Source organism: Anomalospiza imberbis, chromosome 5, assembly GCF_031753505.1.
Source record: "Anomalospiza imberbis isolate Cuckoo-Finch-1a 21T00152 chromosome 5, ASM3175350v1, whole genome shotgun sequence".
Classification (NCBI taxonomy): domain Eukaryota; kingdom Metazoa; phylum Chordata; class Aves; order Passeriformes; family Viduidae; genus Anomalospiza; species Anomalospiza imberbis.
This window is the reverse complement of record NC_089685.1, coordinates 12,555,079-12,575,327: the sequence shown is the minus strand read 5'-3', so window position 1 is coordinate 12,575,327 and position 20,249 is coordinate 12,555,079. Positions and strand designations below refer to the sequence as shown.

Sequence of the window (20,249 nt, the reverse complement as noted above, 5' to 3'; positions counted from 1 at the left end):
AATGTGCTATTTTCTAACACATCGTGCATTTCATGAATAGCGTAGTTTATGCTCCTGGCAAAGACAACTTGCCAAACACGAGCTGAAAGTAAAAGTAGCATGAATATTGGGGGAATTCAGATGGATTCACTGGACTGCATGATGGGATCTCATTCAAGAGCAATAGCCTGCCCACAAAAAGTGTATAGAATCCTACCCATAATATTTACACATATTTTATTTCTCTCATTTCAGTGACTATTTCGACAAGTACCTTCTTTGATGGCTTACTGGTAACTGGGCTCTACACATCTACCAGTGTTCAGGCTTCCCAGAGTGTTGGTGGTTCCAGTGCTTTTGGATTTGGTAAGTCCAGTGTAATTTACCTTCTGCAACCCAGGGTAATGAGTACTTGCTTGTACAGAGGACATCAGTAGCAAGACAATCACTGGAACAGGTTAATTTAGACTGAGTAATCAATAATACATGGAAGTCAGTGGGAGTCAATGAGCTAAAGCAGTGGCAGCTTTTATTGCTTCTTGTACCATCTTCACTTTAGCTCAGCCCTGGTAGTAGTATGCTGAATAATATAAATTTTAAGACAGAAAAGCTTCAGCAGATAAATTGTTTTAAGCTGCCATTTCTAAATTCTGTGACATTTTGTATAAACTAAAGCATTTAGCCCAAAGCCTCTAAGTGTTTCTTGGGCTGAAAGCCTGTTTCCTTTAAGCTTATGTCAGCCTACTTTTCCATTCAGTTAATAGCATCTTCCTTAAAACCAGAATACTGGTCAAGATATTTCATACAACCAATTATTTACCACATCCAAAATGCAGAATTTTAGTAAAAGGGAAATGATAAGCTTTGCAAAATTATCATGTATTTCAGGTTCTGCTGTAGTCCTCAGCAGTAGCAGCTGTGCTAAGGACTAATATTTTAAAAATAATCCTTTCTAAATTTGTGCTAGTAATTGACAGCTATACCTTCTGCAGTTTTTTATTTGGTAGCATTTTTTATATCCTTACAAGTAATAGTAAGAATTGAATTCCTCAAATTGGAGGAACTCAGTGACCCTAACAAGCAATCTGTGGTGAAGGTACAAAACCAGGTACCAGTCATATGGGACACCAGCTGCACTGCACTTGCAGTAGCATGTTTAAATGCTAATTTGTCTGCTTGGGCCAGAATTCAGTACTTTCTTCATAATAACCTCTCATGGTACTTACTTTTCTTATAAAGCATGCAGAGCATGAGTGGTCTGGGCATTTGAGTGTCATCCAGCAGGAATACATTTGCTTGTAAATGAAAGAATGTAATGTAAATAGCACATTATTTAACACTGTACTGAGGGATAATTTGAGAAGGGCTTTGATTTGTGGATAACACCACAGCTCAACCCCAGACATTCTGCTCAGCCTTTCAAAGGGAAGAGCATGGCTGGCACAAGTGCTTCATGCCTTGTGCAGAAGGCACTGAAAGATTCTCTTTTCTGGAAGAATTTGTACTGCTGTTTCTCCATCCCCACTGTACTGTTTACAGGATGAATAGAATCTGACAGAGTAAACAAGACAGAAAGAACTTGCCAATGTGAAATTTCTGGGATGGTCAAGTCACTGGCAAGATATTACCTTGCTGTAAATTAAGTGTTTGTATCATTGGGAGATCATGGCAAACTCACTGGGCAAAGTGTACAGGTCATGTTTAATTACAACTAAGTATTTAAGAATAACAATTAAGCAAAATTTTAAGAACCTAAATACCTCTGTGCATTTTCAAAGAATGTCTGTATTTTTCCTTAAATGTGTATCTTCATTTGTAGAATAAGGCTGTTCCAGTTGATGTTTCATTGAGACAGATGTTAAAGTAACATGTGATGTATGACAGAAAAAACAATGTGGCCTTCTTTAACTTGCCAAAGGTCATTCTCTAGATCTTGATGTGTTACTTTAACCATTCTGCCACTGTAATATAACCAGCAATTAAACTGGTGACATGTGTGTTCTGTATGCAAAAGAAGCTCCAAGCCTACAAGCTGGAAAAATGCAAAAGCCAAAGTGATGCAAAAAGAGTCATGCAGAGTTGGGGCTCCTTCATTTTGCTCATCAATACAAATTCTCAAATATCATGCTTTGGGAGATCTGATGCTCTGTCTTTCTGGCATGATCTGCATGCCTCCATCTAGAGAAAAAGTGCTGCCATCTCTGAATTTTTTTTTTTTTTGTTTTCTGGGGGGTAAACTGCAGGGTCAGTTGTGTTATAGTGTTAGTTAAAAATATTTTAAATAAGGGTCTTAATTTTCTGTTTTTGCTATTTCCTAAGCTTTTATATATACTGGAAAATGAAAAAATCCAGTCTGAATGTTTCATAACAGATGATACTCTTGTGCAGTGTCTTTGAAGTCACAGTAAAAAATATACAGTGAAGGAAAAATGGCAGTGGGCTTTCAAATGCAATTTTATATGAATCCTTAACATATGATGTACTGATGGCTCCCAGGACTAAGAGCTACATAAACTTTTCCTATCTCTACTTTGCAGTGAGAGATGAGAAAGCTGGCCTCTACCAAAAGGCATTTAGCATGTAAATGGCATGCTTAAAAAAATTGTTTGGTAGTTTTAAAAAGTAACAATATTTTAAAATCTACCATTTTCAGTAGAAAAATAGAGCAGTCTCCACAGTATTTAATATATTGTTTAGCAAAATAGTAGGTGGGAGTGACATTGTTTTGCTTTCTGAAGAAAACACAAAACACTTTCTCCAGAAACCCCGGATCCATCTGTTGTGTCATCATTTCCAAACAAAACAGAAGCGGTTTCTCCTTTGAGGCGAGTGATTGTGATATTCAGGATTCGCTTGCTGGAAATTATTATGTTTTTTTAATGTTGAGGACTAGTCAGGTTCAGAGACATCAATTCAAAGATTCATGTGGTTTATCACAGATTAGATGGGGGGAGGAGGGGCAAAGCTGGGCCTTTAAAACCTGAAGATAGTAATATTCTGAAATTGGGTTGATAGTGGTTGCTTATGTGCAGGGAAGTATATTTTTTCTCCCTTGCAATATTACCATTGAAATGGTCTTGTCTGTCTCACACAGGAGGTCACACTAGATTATCTTAATCTTCCAGACTGCCCAACAATTTGAAGTCTCCCTAACATACATACATATATTGTCTTTTTTGTGTTATGAGCCACTGTGTTGTGACTACAATTATCTATTACCAGTTTAGGAAGTTACTTACACAATCATTGTCAGTTATAACAATTAGCTATGTCAAGAAGTTTTGAAAAAAAAAAAACGATAAAATATTTTAATTCTTAGGATTATGTTTTCTTTCTTCTTCAGCACACAATAGGTAGGCAAAGAAATAGTTCCTGATTTCCTCTGTGGGATTATGTTTTGTGTAGGCAAAATAGTTCCTGATTTCCACTGACACAAAGCTTGTTGAAAGTTTTATTTGGGAAACCTTCTAGCAATTTACTGGGGAGAAATATGTGAGTCTTTGGATATGAAAATTAATAGTGGTTTTGTCCCAGGGTGAACCATTTTCTGTGTTCAGGTTAAGGTAAAACTAAAATTGTAAAGCTAGAATTAGAACTGGGATCAAATGTAAATATGTTGAAACTTCACTAAACCAAGCTGGGAGCATCCTTTAGCAAAGAAATTATCTTTTAAAGTAACTTTTAAGAAGACTGTTTCTTTTCATTAGACCCCCTGATACAACAGATACTCTCAGTTGCACCTCTTCAGTGTCATTTCCACTCTCCTTTCTTGACCAGTGTGGTGTGTACATGGAAATGTTCTTACATCTCTCAGTGTTGATGGCTGATGGGCAATCCCACTCTTTGTCTCTTCCTTTCACATGCCACACTGGTAGCCCTCAGTTTATTCACACCCTTTCTGTCTCTGGAGACACATTTTGGACTTCTGTGGGATCTCTTTATCCATCAGTGCTTTTCCTTTCTTCTGCTTTTGTCTCTGAGGCTTCTTGTTGGGGTTTGGCCTTTTTTTTTTGACTGCTTGGGTCATCTGGCTGTGCTCTGGGGTTTATCAGCCCACCAAGACTAATCTCCCATACAGCCATTTAGGGGCTCTTACTGTTTGGATTAGTCCAAATATAAAAGAGGAAAGTGGGAGGCAGGAGTACTAAAATATATATATATAAGAAAGCTCCAAATGTGGTGGTGGGTCTGATGGGAATGATTGCCTGCAAACGAGAGTAAGGATAAATGGTTTGGTGGGTGATAGGGGAACCACTCTGCAGCTTGGCAGAAGCACCAAAATACTGCATGGCTCCTCCAAAGCCGCGTGCTCTGGAGAGCAGGGAGCAGGGTATCATTCCTACAATTACAGGAGAAGATTACAGCCTAATCCCTCAGCAGTGATAAGGAGCACCATGAGCTGAGGAGCCGAATCTGTCTCATTACACAGGATGATCCTGGTGACAGGCTGGCTGAGCAGACAGATGTGCTGGGCTGTGCACATCAAAGCTTGCCTTTGACCTGCCACTCACACTGCATCTCCATGCATTCCGGTCCTTCCCAAGGCTTTCTGGCTCCCTGGTAGTTTTTCACATGATGAATACATGACAAATTATATTTAAATTTGGTGTAATTAGTTTCTTACAAACTACAGTGGGAAATATGCTAAGCCACCCAAAACTCTAATTTTATGCAAAATCATAATGACTACACTGATGTTTACCTTTTAGTAAATGTGGAATTAACAAGAAATTTCATGATTACATTTATATATGCATTAACCTTCCAACCTAAATTGCAGAGGTCGTCTTGGAAGACTGTAGGTTCTGTTGTGGTAGAGATAGTGGACTCCAAGCTCTGATTACACTGGAAAGTGTTGCCATAGACCTAATTGTATAACAGAAACTTTTTGTTTATATTCTGTGTAGGTTTAAACAACTTGTAATTTGCAATCTTTTAAAACAAATTCTACTGTGAGGTCATAAACTCCTCATGAAATTAAGGGGGTTTTTAACTGTGTGGGCTACTTTATAAGAAACTAAGAGGGTGATGTTACCTGGAAACATTTTAGTGCCTGAACTTGTGTCTTCTAGAAGGCAAAAAAATAGAAGATGAAAAATGATGTTGCAGTTTTTTTCTCTTTTGCAATGCTTTGTTTCTATACAATGAAAGTGATCATACATATTTTAAGTAATACATTGACTCTCTGGGATTTTAAAAAATGAATAATTACAAAAAATCTTTGAAATATGGTGAATAATACATTTCCTAGAGGAAATCCTGGAAAGAGCAATCACCAGATATAAAGACACTTAAATTATCTTATACTCTTTGCTTTCTACTATTTTATTGCCTTTCAACAGTATTAAAGCAGTCCTCACATAATCCTTTACTGAGTATTTTCGTTACATATGTGACTGCATTGCCAACCAAAACCCCCTGTCAGTTTATAGAGGAAGAATCATTTTGATCTGGTTCTGTATGGGTTGGGAACCGGGCAAAAGGAAAAGAGTGGTTCCCAGGTCCCGGATCCCTTTGGCTCTGAGCGGCCTTAGGGCAGAGTTGCTGTAGGCGATGTTGCCTGATGCTGGTTTCACCTCCAGAGGAAGAAGCAAAGAAGGTGCCTGGGTGGCTGAGGAACACCCACAGTGTCATGTCCAAGGGGGCACACAGACAGTGCACCCCAGCTCTGTCAGCACATGGGTCTGGACTGCATTGGAGGCGTCCAAGGCTCCTCCTGATCCTGGATGGGATGTGTGGTTTTGAGCTGTCAGAGGCTTGGTTTTGGCATCAGTTTATGCTCAAACACTGATGCTTCTGGGACAATGTTTTGCTTTCAGATTTTGACATACAAAGGAAAATATCCCCCTCTAACATTGTGAGATGGAAAAAGGCCAACTGTTGCATTTTCTTGTTGGGTGAGCCTATAAAATTGATCCCCCCTGCTCAGTCTGTCTCTCTAGCTTGCTCACAGCTCTAAAAAATAAGGAATAGTTGGTAAATGACAGCTCTTAAAAGAAGTTTTCAGCTATGTACATGCTACTGATATTGAAGTGCAGTTTTGTAACTTATTTAAATTGTTGCAGATCCCTGGTTTATTTTGTGACAAGCCAAATGGGCTCCAGGACCCTCCCTTCACACCAGAGATATTTGCCAGAAACCAAACAGATGGTAAACTAGGAAGAAATGACCCTTGGCATTCTCATTAGAACAGTTGGGGAAATTTTAATAGGCCCCGTTTGCCTTGTGCTGTATCTAATACCCTTTGAACTGCCACTTTTTTTTTCTTTTTTATTTTTTCTTTGTTACAAGTCAACTACTGCCATGTATATTTTAATGGGGATTATCAAATACAATTTGCCCAGAAGATGTAACAGCCCTCTGCTGCTAATTAGCAAAGTTTAAATAGTCACTGAGTTCTGGAATAATTGGAAAGAAACAGTGATTTTCCTGCCAATGTATAATTACCAATTAACAGGAAGATAACATATCTGTATAGCAGTCATATCTTGAAGAATTTGTTAACAGTCAATTAAGTAGTCAGTTGATGCCAAACTGACATTGGTCAAGAAAGTTTACATTTGAGTTTTAAGATACTTCCACCTACAAATGGTATGTAAGAAAACCATAATGATGATAAAACTTTAAAAGTATCTGTGTCATGATGTTTAATTACTAGTTAATTGTCTTCATGGCCAAAAGTTGACCATTTCTGCAAGTGATTTACTGTCATATGTGCCTTGTGGAAAGGGTTTTAGCTTTATTAATACAACATGCATTCATTATCATGGCATGAGCAGTAATTACCCGTGCTTGCCTGGCAAGGAACTGCCCAAATATTTTATGCTGAGGAAGAAAATTCCCCACGTGTAGCTGGATAACACAGACACCAATGTCCCAAGGTTGGAGGAAAAAGCTAACTGGAGAGGGAGCCTACACAGAAAATACTTAAAGTGACCTCGTTTTAGTCTAGTTTCACCCAGTCCAGTCACCCTGAAGACCTTCATCCTCTTCTGCAACTACTCTTGGACTTGTCAGGTTTGTGTAACTCAGGTTTGTCTAACTCCAGCCATGACAGCAGCAGCAGCTCTTGGACATCAAAATTCAATTTTGCCTCATCTGTTGAGAAGTTTTGAGTTAGTCCACAATTTATTTCAAATATCTTCGTAGCACTATGAAGGTGACATTAAAATACTTCAAGCTGTTAACCTTTTAAATATACCTGTAGATCCTGCTAGCATTGGTGTGGCAAAGGCTGAAAAGGAGAGTGAACCTCCTTAGAGGTGTGGCACACGTAACATTGCTTGTATTTGTGAGCTCTGAACAGTGGGTGCGGGTGAGTGTTTAATTCTACTGGCAACGCTTAAGGCTTTGCCGATGAGATAGGGGTGATGATTCTATGGAGGCACAGAGGAGCATTTTCCATGTGCCAGTGCCTATAAAGGGGCCCCTGGAGTTTTTAAACTAGAAAATGCCTTTAGAAATACTTTTACAGAGCCAAAACCGGAATGCTAATTGTTGGGGCCAATTTTGGTCCAAGTTAGTAAGTACATTTATTCAGTAGTGATGTTTTTTTCAGGTCTTATATAAATCCACTTTTTTTTCCCCCTGGGTGACCAAAAAATGGTATGGGGAAAAGCTAGTGAATAATTGTAATTTTAATGTAATTTTTCAATTGCATCCTAATTTTTATAAAATGCATGTAGTAAAAAAACTATTGTAAAAGATTTTGATCTGAGCAGTGTTTTTGCCATACCTCATACTTCTGAGAATATTCCTGATTCCACTAAGGTAAGGATTTCATTCAACATATATTAAGACATTAAATATTCATTGTGACAGGTTGGTGATTTTTATTTATCCTAATATTTATTGAAAGTAATTTGAAGCACTTTTTGAACTGTGCAAATTGTAGGTCCTTTTAATAATGGAAAATAATATAGAAATAGATACACACACCCCCCCCCCATCTATGTAGACATATGCATTTATTCCTCACTCTCCTTTTTTCATCCTAATTTCAAGTACCATGTTCAACCAGTGCTGTTTACTGTTACAAACAGTAACTCTTTGCAACAGAGCTGTTAGCAAACATTCCAAATTTTCATTTTTTGTAAAAAAGCTCATGCCCATTGGAAAAGGATCTGGGGGTCCTGGTCCACAGTCAGTTGACCATGATCAGTGTGTTCCCAGGTGGCCAAGAATGCCAAAGGCATCTGGCTTGTATAAACAGCAGTGTGGCCAGCAGGACCAGGGCAGTGATTGTCCCCCTGGACTCGGCACTGGTGAGGCCACACCACAAATCCTCTGTTCAGTTTTGTGCCCCTCAGTATAAGAAGGACATTGAGGTGCTGGAGAGAGTCCAGGGAAGGGCAACGGAGCTGGGGAAGGGTCTGGAGCACGAGTCCGATGGGGAGCAGCTGAGGGAGCTGGGGGTGTCCATCCTGGAGAAAAGGGGGCTCAGGGGTGTGACCTTATCACTCTTACAGCTGCCTGACAGGAGGCTGTGGTCAGGTGGGAGTCAGTCTCCTCTCCCAGGCAACAACTAACAGGAAAAGGAGAAATGGATTCAGGTTGCCCCAGGGGATGTTCAGATTGGGTATTAGGAAAAATTTCTTCACTGAAATGGTGGTTAAGCATTGAAAAAGTCTCCCCAGGGAAGTGGTGGAGTTACTATCCCTGGAAGTGTTCAAAAAATTATTAGATGTGTCACTTTGTGGGCATTTTTATTTAGTGTGCATATTAGTATTTGGTTAAAAGTTGGACTTGATTTTGGAGATGTTTTCTAACCATAATGATTTTATTATTCTAAATCTTCCCTTAAAATCTATATTCTCTGCTTTTTTAATGGGTAAATTGCTCTTGTTTGCCATTGATTAGAGAAATGTCAACTCTCTTTTATTACTGTTTTATTTTTTTAGCAATAATATTTGTCCTATTGTTCACCAGCTAGACTGAGATCTCAAAAGCAAGGACTTTCTTCTTTATTTTTCTGTACAGACATGCTGGCACAATACAACCCGATCTTTACTGTTCATGACTGTTATTATAATACAGATAATAGTACAGAAAAGTCAAGGGAAAATGAATTAAGCCTTCATTGACTGCAATAACAATAACAAAATACCTTCTTCTCCAAAAGATGTTGTCATTGTGCTTTGAGAGCTACATTCAGCAAGATTGACAGGCTGGAGTTGCATGGTAACTTGTAGTTACAGAGGGGTATCTTTAATAAAATGGGGGGGAAAGGCCATCATCTAGGAATTTAGGGCCATCTTAAAATTGCATTCTGTGCATGTGTTTGCCTCAAGAATAGATCAAGCAATTGTTCCCATGGCTTCCCATGAAGTTCACACTGTCAGTGTGCCTGCCTGCATCTCTTCTTGTCCAGAGCCTGGTTCTGAGATGCCTCATAGTCATGTATTGTGCTGTGACAGTCAGTCAGAGCCCCTTCTCCTGACTTTTTGGTTGTGCCAGGCCTATTATTTTCCTTGCATTTTGTGTTTGTCTCAAAATGCAAGGATATGACAGCATATTCAAGCAAAACTTACTGAGCTCTTGGACTTCATCAATTAAGATGCATTGAAGCCTTTTGCAAATGTGAAATGGTATTGGAAATTGTTTTTGTCATAATTTTGAAGACAAGTTTGTAAACTAATTTCTGGCATATTATGACAAACAAATGTCATCAGACTGCTTCCCCCTTATCTGCCAATTTGCCACATTTCGAAGTAGAGTTGATTATATGTGGTGAAAAATCAGGCTTACAGGAAAATGGAGCCCTCTGTTAAATCCTGATCATCACCTGTCCTACCAGCTGAATTCACTGTTTGCTTGTCTCTTGCAGTGTTGTGACTGATAATCATTTGTGTGTTTTCACAAGAAAAATCTGCTCCAAATCTGCTAAAAGGAATATCCCAATTTTCAAGAATATACCAATGAAAGGTGATTGCTGTTTGTAGGGAGTGAATGGTAGGTTTGCATCTTTATTGGATGCTAAAAGACGTGAACTGGAGAAGGAGGTTCCCAGGTTCATGCTGGCAGTGGGAGCAGGGCCAGCTGCTCGCTCTCCTGGGGCACAGGAGGGAAGGGCAGAGTCGCCCCGTGCTGCTCCAGCTCAGCTATCACCAGCACTGTTGGCAGGTGGGGAGAAGGGATTCTGCCTCTGCATGGGCAAGGTCATTCTTACAGCTTGTGCCACATCTAAAAGGGGTATTTGCTGACTACTGAGCTTAGACAATTTGGGGTTGTTTTGAAGTGAAATTTGTCAAGTATCTAAAATGCACTTGCTTGTAAGTGAGCATCACCTCACAGGAGTTTGTCAGTCCAGCTATTCTTGCTATAAAATCCCCAGGAAGAAAAATTGCAGATCTTCACATGAAGTCCTTACTCTTTGGAGTAGGGTTGTTCTGCCGTTCTGCTCTGCTGGATTTTGTTACTGAATGGAGTCCCTAATTCCAGGGTGACCATGTCAGTCTGGGTGTGGCTTTGCTGCTTACTTTTTAAAGTTTTCAAAAGAGAGGGAGAAAAAAAGATTATTTAAAATTTCTTTAACAAAATATGTGTTAATACTTTAGTAGTACATCTGCTGCTTGAGTTTCATTATTTTTGGTGACCTGTTAGACATAGTGTCATTTGAACACTGACTTTTGCTACTGAAAAGAAAGAAAATAGGTCTTTTAGGTGAAAACTATAACTTCAAGATATTGAAAGCCTTTGACAAGGATTTATTTAAATTTATCAACTGAGTCAATCTACTGTAGTTCTTACCTCATTTTAACCCTTAGTTAAAATAAGGCAATTATTAAAGTAGGTGCAGTTTGTAACCAAAACTGTTGTATCTTCATAAGGCTTAGCTTGAGCTGTTTGAGTGCTTGAAGGAAAACAACCTTTAGAAGAAATCCAGTAGATACACAAGTAGTCAATGTAGGAAAGTAAAGATACTTTGCAGCTGAGTGAGAAGGTTGGATTTTTTTTTCCAGATAACTTTAAATTAAATAGCTGAATGTTGGAATACCTTGTAGTGTTTTGGGAAGATGTGATATTGTTGAAAGTACTATTACTGAGCTCTAGTTTATTTAAATAAAACTATTTAAATAATTACTTGACAAGGCTATTTTGGCAGCATTATAGCAAGTGATGAAACATTTTACATAACAGTTTATTAATAAAGTCAGTATTTCTCTTCTTTATCACTCTGATATTTTCTATATGTCTGTTTCTGGATAAACTAGTGACACAAATATTTTATGACACTGGAGTCATACTCCAGTCATATGCCATCATACTCACCTTGACAGTCTCTGGCATGCTGGATGATGTAATTATTAGAAGGCTGAATCAATAAATGCTGACAGCATCAGCTCTTAAGATGAAGAATATGAACATTAACAAAGTCTAGATTAAAAAAAAATCTTTAAGAACTGTTTCATCCTGCAAGTTTTAATTTTTAGGAGGATTAAGTTTAAATTTTTAATTTTAATATGAATAGTGAATTTCCTGAAGTATACCATCTCCTTGCTCAGCACATGTATACATTAAGCTTATAATTTTCTCCTTGTAACTTTAATTTTGCTATTTTTAGATTTCATAATGAAGGTCTTGGTAGAGATTTCTTCTTGTTATCTATGATTTAAATTTATCACTGAACATGTAATAACTAATATCACAGGCAGTAGTGACCAGCCAGTAGTCATAATTCACTCAAACAGGCAGCTTTGTGATAACCTTTGCTTAAGGAGGGCAAAGATGTAATGAACTCTTTTAAAAACCTTCAGTCATAATCTACCAAGAGCTCAACCAAATAAACTGGAATGTGCTTTAGCTACAATTTTCCCTGAAACTATCAAAGAGGTGCATTCTAGCTTCTGATGAAAGTTTGGGTGAAGATTAAGCATGAGTATGGAATTCAGATTTGCCCTGAAGAATTTATCAGATATATGTGATAATCTAAAGGACTTTTGCTTAGCATGGGACAAATAAATGTTTATTTGTTCTCCACTTAAATATGCAGAGCAGGATATGTAAAATTCAGTAACATTCTCTGTCCTGGAAACATTTATGAGGAATTTAGTTACTGATTTTTTTTTATTTATTTTTTTTTTAATCAGGAAAGTTTAGGGTTTTTTCTGTGCTTTACTCCTAGTTGGATCGCCTCAGTCTGTTTCCGAGCATCCTTCCATTCGGGACTTCATTTTTTCTGTGTATAGCTTGGGGACCTTGGCTGTCTGGCTCAGGCATTCACACACAACCATGCCTTCAGGTGCCCTGTTTTCCAAAGACTGATTGAAATGCAAAGTACTTCTGGAGATGCAATTTTCTGATGCTCACTGCAGTTCATCCAGAGGAGTTTTGAAAGACATCTGTCATATTCAGTTATGGCAGGGTGTTGTGGTGAGCACTTTACACAAAAAAGCCTGTCTAGATTCAAGGAACTCATAGGGGTGGGACAGATTGGCTCATGGAGACTGAGTGACTTGGTAAACTAGAACATTTCACTATATAGCATTTTGATTTAATAGCATATGAAGTATTTTAAATTTAATTGATTGGGATGTTCCCTAGAAATCTAGGTCTAAGCTCTCATCATAAGAGATACATAAAGTTTGTTAGAAATCTGCAATAGACCATGAGAAAAAAGCTGCCTACTTCAAGTATGTTAAGAGACTGTTAAAAGTTTAATACAAAGAAGTTGGTGGCATGGTATCTCTGGCCCAAAGAAGAGGGCTTCCATCTGGTAAATCTATGATCACAGGGTCATCGTAGAATGGCCTGGTTTGGAATAGACCCTAAAGGTCCAACTGCTCCTGCCATGGGCAGGGACACCTTTCACTAGACCTAATTGCTCAAAGCCCCAACCAACCTGGCCATGGACATTTCCAGGGGCTGGGAAACCTGTTCTAGTGTCTCACCACTCTCAACAGCGAAGAATTTCTTCCTAATGTCTAAGCTAAACTTTCTCTAAGTTTGAAGCCATTCACCTTTGCTCTTGTAAATATTTTGTCTCCATCTTTCTTGTAGGCTCCCTTCATGTATTAGAAGGCCTCCATAAGAACTCCCTGGAGCCTTCTCTTCTCCAGGCTCAACAGCACCAATTCTCTCAGCATGACTTCATAGGAGCAGTGCTCCAACCCTCTGACCATTATTTGTGTCCCTCCTTGGGACTTGGTCCAACAGGTCCATGTCCTTCCTGTGCTGAAATCCCCAGGTTGGATGCAGCACTGCAGGTGGGGTCTCAGCAGAGCAGAGGGGCAGAATGCCCTCCCTTGCCCTGCTGCCCACACTGCTGGGGTGGCAGCCCAGGACATGTTTGCCTTTCTGGGCTGCAAGTGCACATTGCTGCCGTGTCCAGCTTTTCTCCCTTCAGCCCCCACAAGTGCTTCTTGGCTGGGCTGCTCTCCATCTGTTCATCCCCCAGCCCGTACTGACACAGGAGGCTGATTAATTACTTTAGTTAATATCCAAAGCATAAACTCACAAATTGGTCAGAAGGAATGGACTACAGTGCTTGACCTTTAAGTAAAATGCTAATAAAACTCTGGATAAGAGCCCTTCCTGCCCCTTCCCCACAAATGAGGTAAGGTCAGCCTATAGTAAAACGCAGCGAGCCCTGGTTCAGGGAAGAAATGATGATGTCTGGCTCCAGATCAGAAGGCTGAAGGATAGCTTTATTAAAACTATACTATATTACATTAATATACTATTTAAAGAGATACTATCCTATTCTACATACATACTTCTTACCTAATTATCAACTAACAAACTCGTGACTTCTCTGCTTAAAGTCCGAGCCACAGCTGGATCCGACTGGTCATTGAACCCAAACAACCTTCACCAGAATCCAATCAAGCAATCACTTCAGGTAAACAATCTGCATACCAAATTCCACATGGGGAAAACAAAGGAGCAGAGATAAAGATTGTTTTCTCTTCTTCTCTTCTTCTCTCTGTGCTTCTCCAAGAAATCCTGAGAGACGGAATTATGTCTCTCTGTCCAGAGAATGTGACACAGTCAGCCTCCAACTGGTTAATTTCCTTTGGCTGGTGACACATGGAGATTTAAGGTAGACACATGTCCCATGCCATGGGCTGACCGACCTCCACCGTCTGTGAGGAGCCAAGACTCCTCACTCATGCGCAGGCACGTCCACATTGTCTGTGCCTGGGGCCGAGTACCACCCTGGCTTTTCTCCTTCAGAGACTCAGGGTATTGTCTGGTTATGGTAACAAACAGCTTCATAGTTCAGCTTTGGGAATAGCTAAAGTGCAATGCAGCTAAAGTATCCTTTAAACACAGCTTTGAAATTACATGGAGCAACTTTTTTTTTTTTATTTAATATATGGATTTATTTAAGTGAAATTGTATTTAATGTCACCCTATTGGCACAGGGTAAGAAAAAGGAGGAAAAGTTACTGTTAACACAATCTGGTTTTATTCTGGCTGTGGAATTTGTTCTGTTGCAAACCCTCTGAAGTACTTTCTAAAAAGCTGGTGTAGAAGCGTCTCGCCAGGACAAGTGGCTTTTCATGCATTGTTTTATTGACTCACATTTGATGGGTTCTCATGTGTATTTAAAGGCTGAATTCCAGTCTCTAGGGAATGACTCAGAAAGCATTTAATTTTGAACTGAATTAATTTGCAATTTCCAACAGAGGCATCTGCTGACCAGTTATGAGAGGGTCTTGGTTCTTCAGCACTACCAATTGTAATCTTGTGGCATGCTTTATTTTGAGTCTCCTGGGCTTATACTAGGTCTTTTATTATAAATGAAATACAAACATCTTCAAAAGCAATGCCAATAATTTTCAAAATCCCACCCAAATATGTAAACATGTTTACAACTTACTCAATGAGTGCTCACTTTCTTGAATTATAGTCTAATAAAATCTAGTAAAGATCTTGTTTTGTGTTTATTTTAATTGTCTTTTTTAATTGAAAAAAAATATTCCTCCTTGTTTTACTAGTAAAGGAAAATATATCATATTCCTACTACTTTATTTGTCACAAAAGTCCTCTCTCCAAAAACATCTTGAAGTCAAGTACTTGCACCAGAGGAAAAAACCATGAACTCTGGTGCAGTTAAAAATGGGATATAGTCAAGTGCATATTTTCATTGGAGATAATCGCAGGCATGCTTTTCTGGGTCACATAAACCACATGAACAAGAAATATTGCTCATGTGAATAATAATAATTATTATTAATATATTGAATTATATTACTGTTATTGTTATTAAATTAAATCTGAATTCATTAAACTTAGTAATAATTCTAAACATGAGGGAACTTGCACTTTAAATCTCCATCCATCTTATTTGCGGTTTTTTCTCTCAAGGTGTTTGTTTGGATTTTTTTAAATGCAGTCCTAGAGCTTTCAGAATAACAAAATGAGAAGCTGTCAATCTAATTTGAGCAGGCATTTAAGAAGTAATAGGAAGGTATAAGTAGTTTAAAAATTATTCTAATGCAAGCGGAAATAGCTTAGAGTCTTCATAAGACTTTGTATTTTTGTACCCTGAAGACCAATTATAAATCTGAAGGGTTTTAGGAAGCCAGTGCAATGAAATGACCTTTTATCATAAACAGAAGGAGTTTGGAAAACAATATATGACCATTCCACAACTAGATTGCTATTAAAGGACTGTTTCATCACTTCACATGCAACAGGAAAGGAACTTGCAGCAGGAGTTATTTAAACAAGGCAGACAACATTAAGCTGAACCACTGTTAGTCAATGCTAACCTGACTTTGTGGCTGAAGCAATGCTTCCTACACATATAAAGTACAAGAGAAACAGTGAATATTCTTTTTATATCCAGGCAATTCTTATTTTTGGCAGCATGATCTAAATACTGCCTTTTTATATATGAGCCTTGGTACATAGCTGCTTCACTATGGCATTTTCATTGTAATTTGAGCTTTGATTTGGAAAAAAATAAATGAGTGATTAGTTTTTAAAAGTAGATTTCTGTCATTAACAGAAAACCTGGAAACAGGGCTGCTTGTAGATAGATATAATTTTCTGGTTTTTAAGAAAAGGCAAGTTATTAAGATAACCTCAGGGCTTGGTCACAATTTAAGCATGATGTTGATTTCAGCAGGCCCTGCAGTTTAGGGTGATTTGGCCATTTTGGCACATGATCCCTGTGGTGCAAAGGAACCATCCCCAGGAGGGAACCTTCCAGTTTGGCTCTGGTCCCTGGTGCTGCAAGAGCTGTGACAATGATGCTGTAGCTTTAATGTGTGTGGATTTAAGCTCCATCTTAAAGCTGGTTATAGTAATTTATCTCCTAAATTCCTATTGCAAAATTGTTTCAATGCTTCATTTGCCTAGTGATTAAAAAGTATCTGAATTAGAGTAAATTTATTCAAGTCCAGTTTCAACCCTTTGTTCTTATACCATGGTTGTCTTTTGGCTTAAACAGCTCTTTTACAACCCTGTGATATTTAGTGATAGCAGTCATCCTCTCTCTAAACAAGCTCTTTCTGTCTCCTTTTGTGACATATTTTACATTCTTCTCATCATCCTAGCAGTCCTTCTGTGCAGCTGCTCCAGCCTAAGTTAATCTTTTTTGAACACAAGCGTTCATAATTGCACACAATAATTGAAGTGATGTCTTAGCAGTACTTTACCAGCACCGTACTAATACTCCCCCCATCGTTACTAGAAATAATTGGGCTGATGATTTCTAGGGCAGTGTTTGTCTTTTTTCACACTGGTAGCTTATTTTCAAACAGTGGTTGACTAATGTGAACAGAGCTTTCTCCTCCTCAGTAATTTCTAGCTTATATCTGAAAGTATTCTTGTTATTATCTAAAGTGCACGACCTTACATGTTCTACAAGAAGTAAAGAATCCACTTTGTGTACTTCTTTTCCCAGTCATTAATCATATTCTGTTTAAAAATGTGCCTAATTTCTAATTTTAATGTTTCTTCTTTGAACTTCCAGGAGTTATTTCTTGCTGTGTCTTTAGCAGTGTATCTAAAAGTCCTTTATTAGGGGATGTTTTCTTTATGTTAGGGTAACTTATCCACTGAAATAAAATCACTTTTAAAATTTGATAAATAATTTATAGCCTACAGATATTGAACACTGAGGTTTTGGTGTAAGGAATAATTTTTATATCTAAGCAGAAGGTATAAGGCAGATTAGCTTTTTTCCCAGACTTTGGCAATCTTCGGTTTCCTTCTAAAATTGGGAACCTCAGCAATATGTGTTCTTGTAGCCTCAGTTCATAGAACCATAGAATGGTTTGGATTGGAAGCAACCTTAAAGATCAGCTGGTTCCGAACCCCTGCCTTGGGCAGGGAGACCTTCCACTAGACCAGGTTTTTCAAAGTCCATCTATGGCCTTGAACACTTTGAGGGATGGGGCAGCACAGCTTCTCTGGAAAACTGTTTTTGTGCCTCACCACATCACAGCAAAGAATTTCTTCCTAATATCTAATCAAAACCTACTCTCTTTCTGTTTGATGCCATTCCCCCTTGTCCCACCACTACATGTACTTGTGAAAAAATTCCTCTCCATCTCTCTGTAGGCCCCTGTAAGGTTTAGGAAGGCCACTATGAAGTCTCCCTGGAGCCTCTTCTCCAGGCTGAACAATCCTAATTGTGTTTCATGCCTCTAATTAATCATTTTTGTGGCGCTCCTCTGGACTCACTCCAGCAGGTCCATGTTCTTCTTTTGTTGTGAGCCCCAGATGTGGATGCAGCACTGCAGGTGGGGTCTCACCAGAGTGGAGCAGAGGGGCAGAATGCCCTCCCTTGCTGTGCTGCGCACATTCCTTTTGGTGCAGCCCAGGATACGCTTGGCTTTCTGGGCTGCAAGTGCACGTTGCTGGGTCATGTTCAGCCTCTCATCCAGAAGCGCTCCCAAGTCTTTATCGTCAGGGCTGCTTTCAATCCACTCGCTACCCAGTCTGTGCTTGTGCTTGGAACTGTTCCAATGCAGGTGCGGGACCTTGCACTTGGTCTTGTTGAACTCCATGAGCAACTTCATCCTCCAGTTTTCTTAGGACCCCTGGATGCTTTTCATCCGGTCCCATAGACTTGTGCACTTTCAGGTTTCCTAAGGGATCTCTAACCTGACTTTCTCCCACAGCAGGTGGATCTTTGCCAATCCCTGCCTTTGCCTTCTGCCACTTAGGCTGTGTGGCTGGAGCACTTGCTACTGAAGACCAAGGCTGTGGCACCAGTCCTGTAATCACCTCTTGGTTCACCAGAGTGACAGAGAGTGTGTCAGGTTGGCAAAGGGTGCCTCTATCTCTCAGAAGAGAGTTACCTGCTGGTGTCACCTGCCACCTTTTCGTACTGGCTCTGGTTGTTGCACAGGGAGTAAATAGGGCTGCCTTATCCAGTCCCAGCCTCAATCCTGATGTGATAGGTCTTTCCTCTTCAGCACTGTGAAGCAGAGAGGTTGTTCTGCGCGGGCAACTCAGGCCTTAGGTGAAGTCTCTTCCTCCTGCAGGTCCTTGCTGTTGCAAGTTTCCTTGTTCCTACAGGACTGGGGGAAGAGGGTGGGTGGGGGATTGTTTTGCTGTTTTTAAGGTTGGCTCAGTTTACCAAATAATCTGTTTACCATATTCCATGTGATTGATTAACCTGACTCACAATTTGTTCCCACCTGGCCAATGTTTATATCATTAAGAGGTGTCACAGTTGGTGATTTCAGATCTTCCAGATTTCTGGTGAAAATGCTGACTAACATTTTATGACAATAGTCGTGAAATTGCTATTTAATGTTGATTTATAGGAGACAGCTGGCCTAAGGGATTCAAGTGCTTAATGCCATAAATTTTTGTTTTGTTATTGTTTGGGACCACTTTTGAATATAGGGATATTGAATTTTTAATTGAAGTGCCTCAGGAAAGACTAAAAATATTATTTTGAAACTAAATGAATCAAAGTTAGACATTAAAATAAAAGTTTCAGAATATTCTGGATACAAAAGTATTATTTCAGGGAAATCAGATTCTATTATTTTTCTGCTCTGCTAATTAACAATGGAGAGGAGTAGTTATTATGTGAAATTCCATCAGTTAAACAAGAATTCACTTGATTAATACATGCAGAATAATACATGTTAGTCAAATACTGTTTTCCTCTGAAATCCTATTAAAAACTTGATCAAAATTTAATTACAACATAGGCCAGTTATGTTTAGATGACACTGAAAACAGCAAGTCCTTCAAATAATGGGGATGATACAATCAACAATTGTCATAAGCCAAACTGGAATTCTGCAGATTTCAGCCACATAGCTGAACAACACAGGAAAGGTTCTCTTTTGGTGATGGCATATTGTAATGAAATAACATTTTTCATTCTTTGTGGGTAATTTTATTTGCAGAAGTCACCTGAGAATTTGAAAGGTTTGTACAGAAGCTCTTGAATTTCATGAGAAAATTGATGACAGAATAAACTCTGACCAATATATGCTGGATATTTACTTAGCTCCCCTTCTTCTCAAGAAGGAAATGAAGATGACTCTGTTCTGCAGTTCTGTCATGAGGACTGTCATTTGAGAGTTACTTGAGGACAGGGATATTTTAGGTCTACACACAATGTGGAAGCAGAGTAGAAAGAATGGGATGGTGGCGAGGTTGAGGGGAAGATGTTTGCTGAAGCAGTGGGAGTGAGGGAGAAGTAAGCATGAGACCAGAGTAATTACCTGTTAAAATGAAGCTATTTAAATCAAAGTGTGAAAAATTAACCCAAGAATTCAGATCTTGAGTTTGGTTTGAGTTTTTACAAAGTGCATAAAAAGTTTGAAAGCCAGCCTTCAATTCACAGTCAACACTCCTGGAATGTACTGCAATGTGTGGCATAGCTGCAATTTTTTAATTGAATGTAATGCAATCCGTTGGTGGCCCTTCAGAAAGGAGTGAAGAATAGGATGTTCATTATTTGAGTAGTTGTAAGGAAGAACTGCATGACAGTGAAGGCACATTAGAGCTCAGTAAAGCTCCATGGGAAAAGCAGAAGCCTCAAAGCAAAGGTACTGCTGTTCCTGCTTAGACCATCTGACCAAAGAAAGGCTTTCCTTCAGGAAATATCCTCTGGACAAAAGTCTCAGAAGTTCTAAAATAAGATTTTCTATGGTATACTGGATTTTAAGAGATCTTTTATGCACAAAAACTGAGTACTGATGGAACAACAGGAGCTCCAGGAAGGAAGCTGTGATCAAACTGGTATATTCTCTAGCAGAGATCCAATTCTAACAGGATAAAGATATCTGATACTGTAGTCGCTGATTCATTTTTCCTGTAAGAAGACCTATACTGATGTGGAG

At 38.9% G+C, this 20,249-nt stretch overlaps 1 protein-coding gene across 1 annotated transcript in view; it reads left to right on the top strand.

The window, feature by feature from the left end:
- The window catches only part of RELN (reelin), a 275,790-nt gene that overhangs the window by 45,006 nt on the left and 210,535 nt on the right, over positions 1–20,249 (top strand). Inside the window, exon 2 of the mRNA XM_068189636.1 lies at positions 235–345. Coding sequence (XP_068045737.1) covers positions 235–345 — 111 coding nt within the window. The remainder of the gene's footprint in view (positions 1–234; positions 346–20,249) is intronic.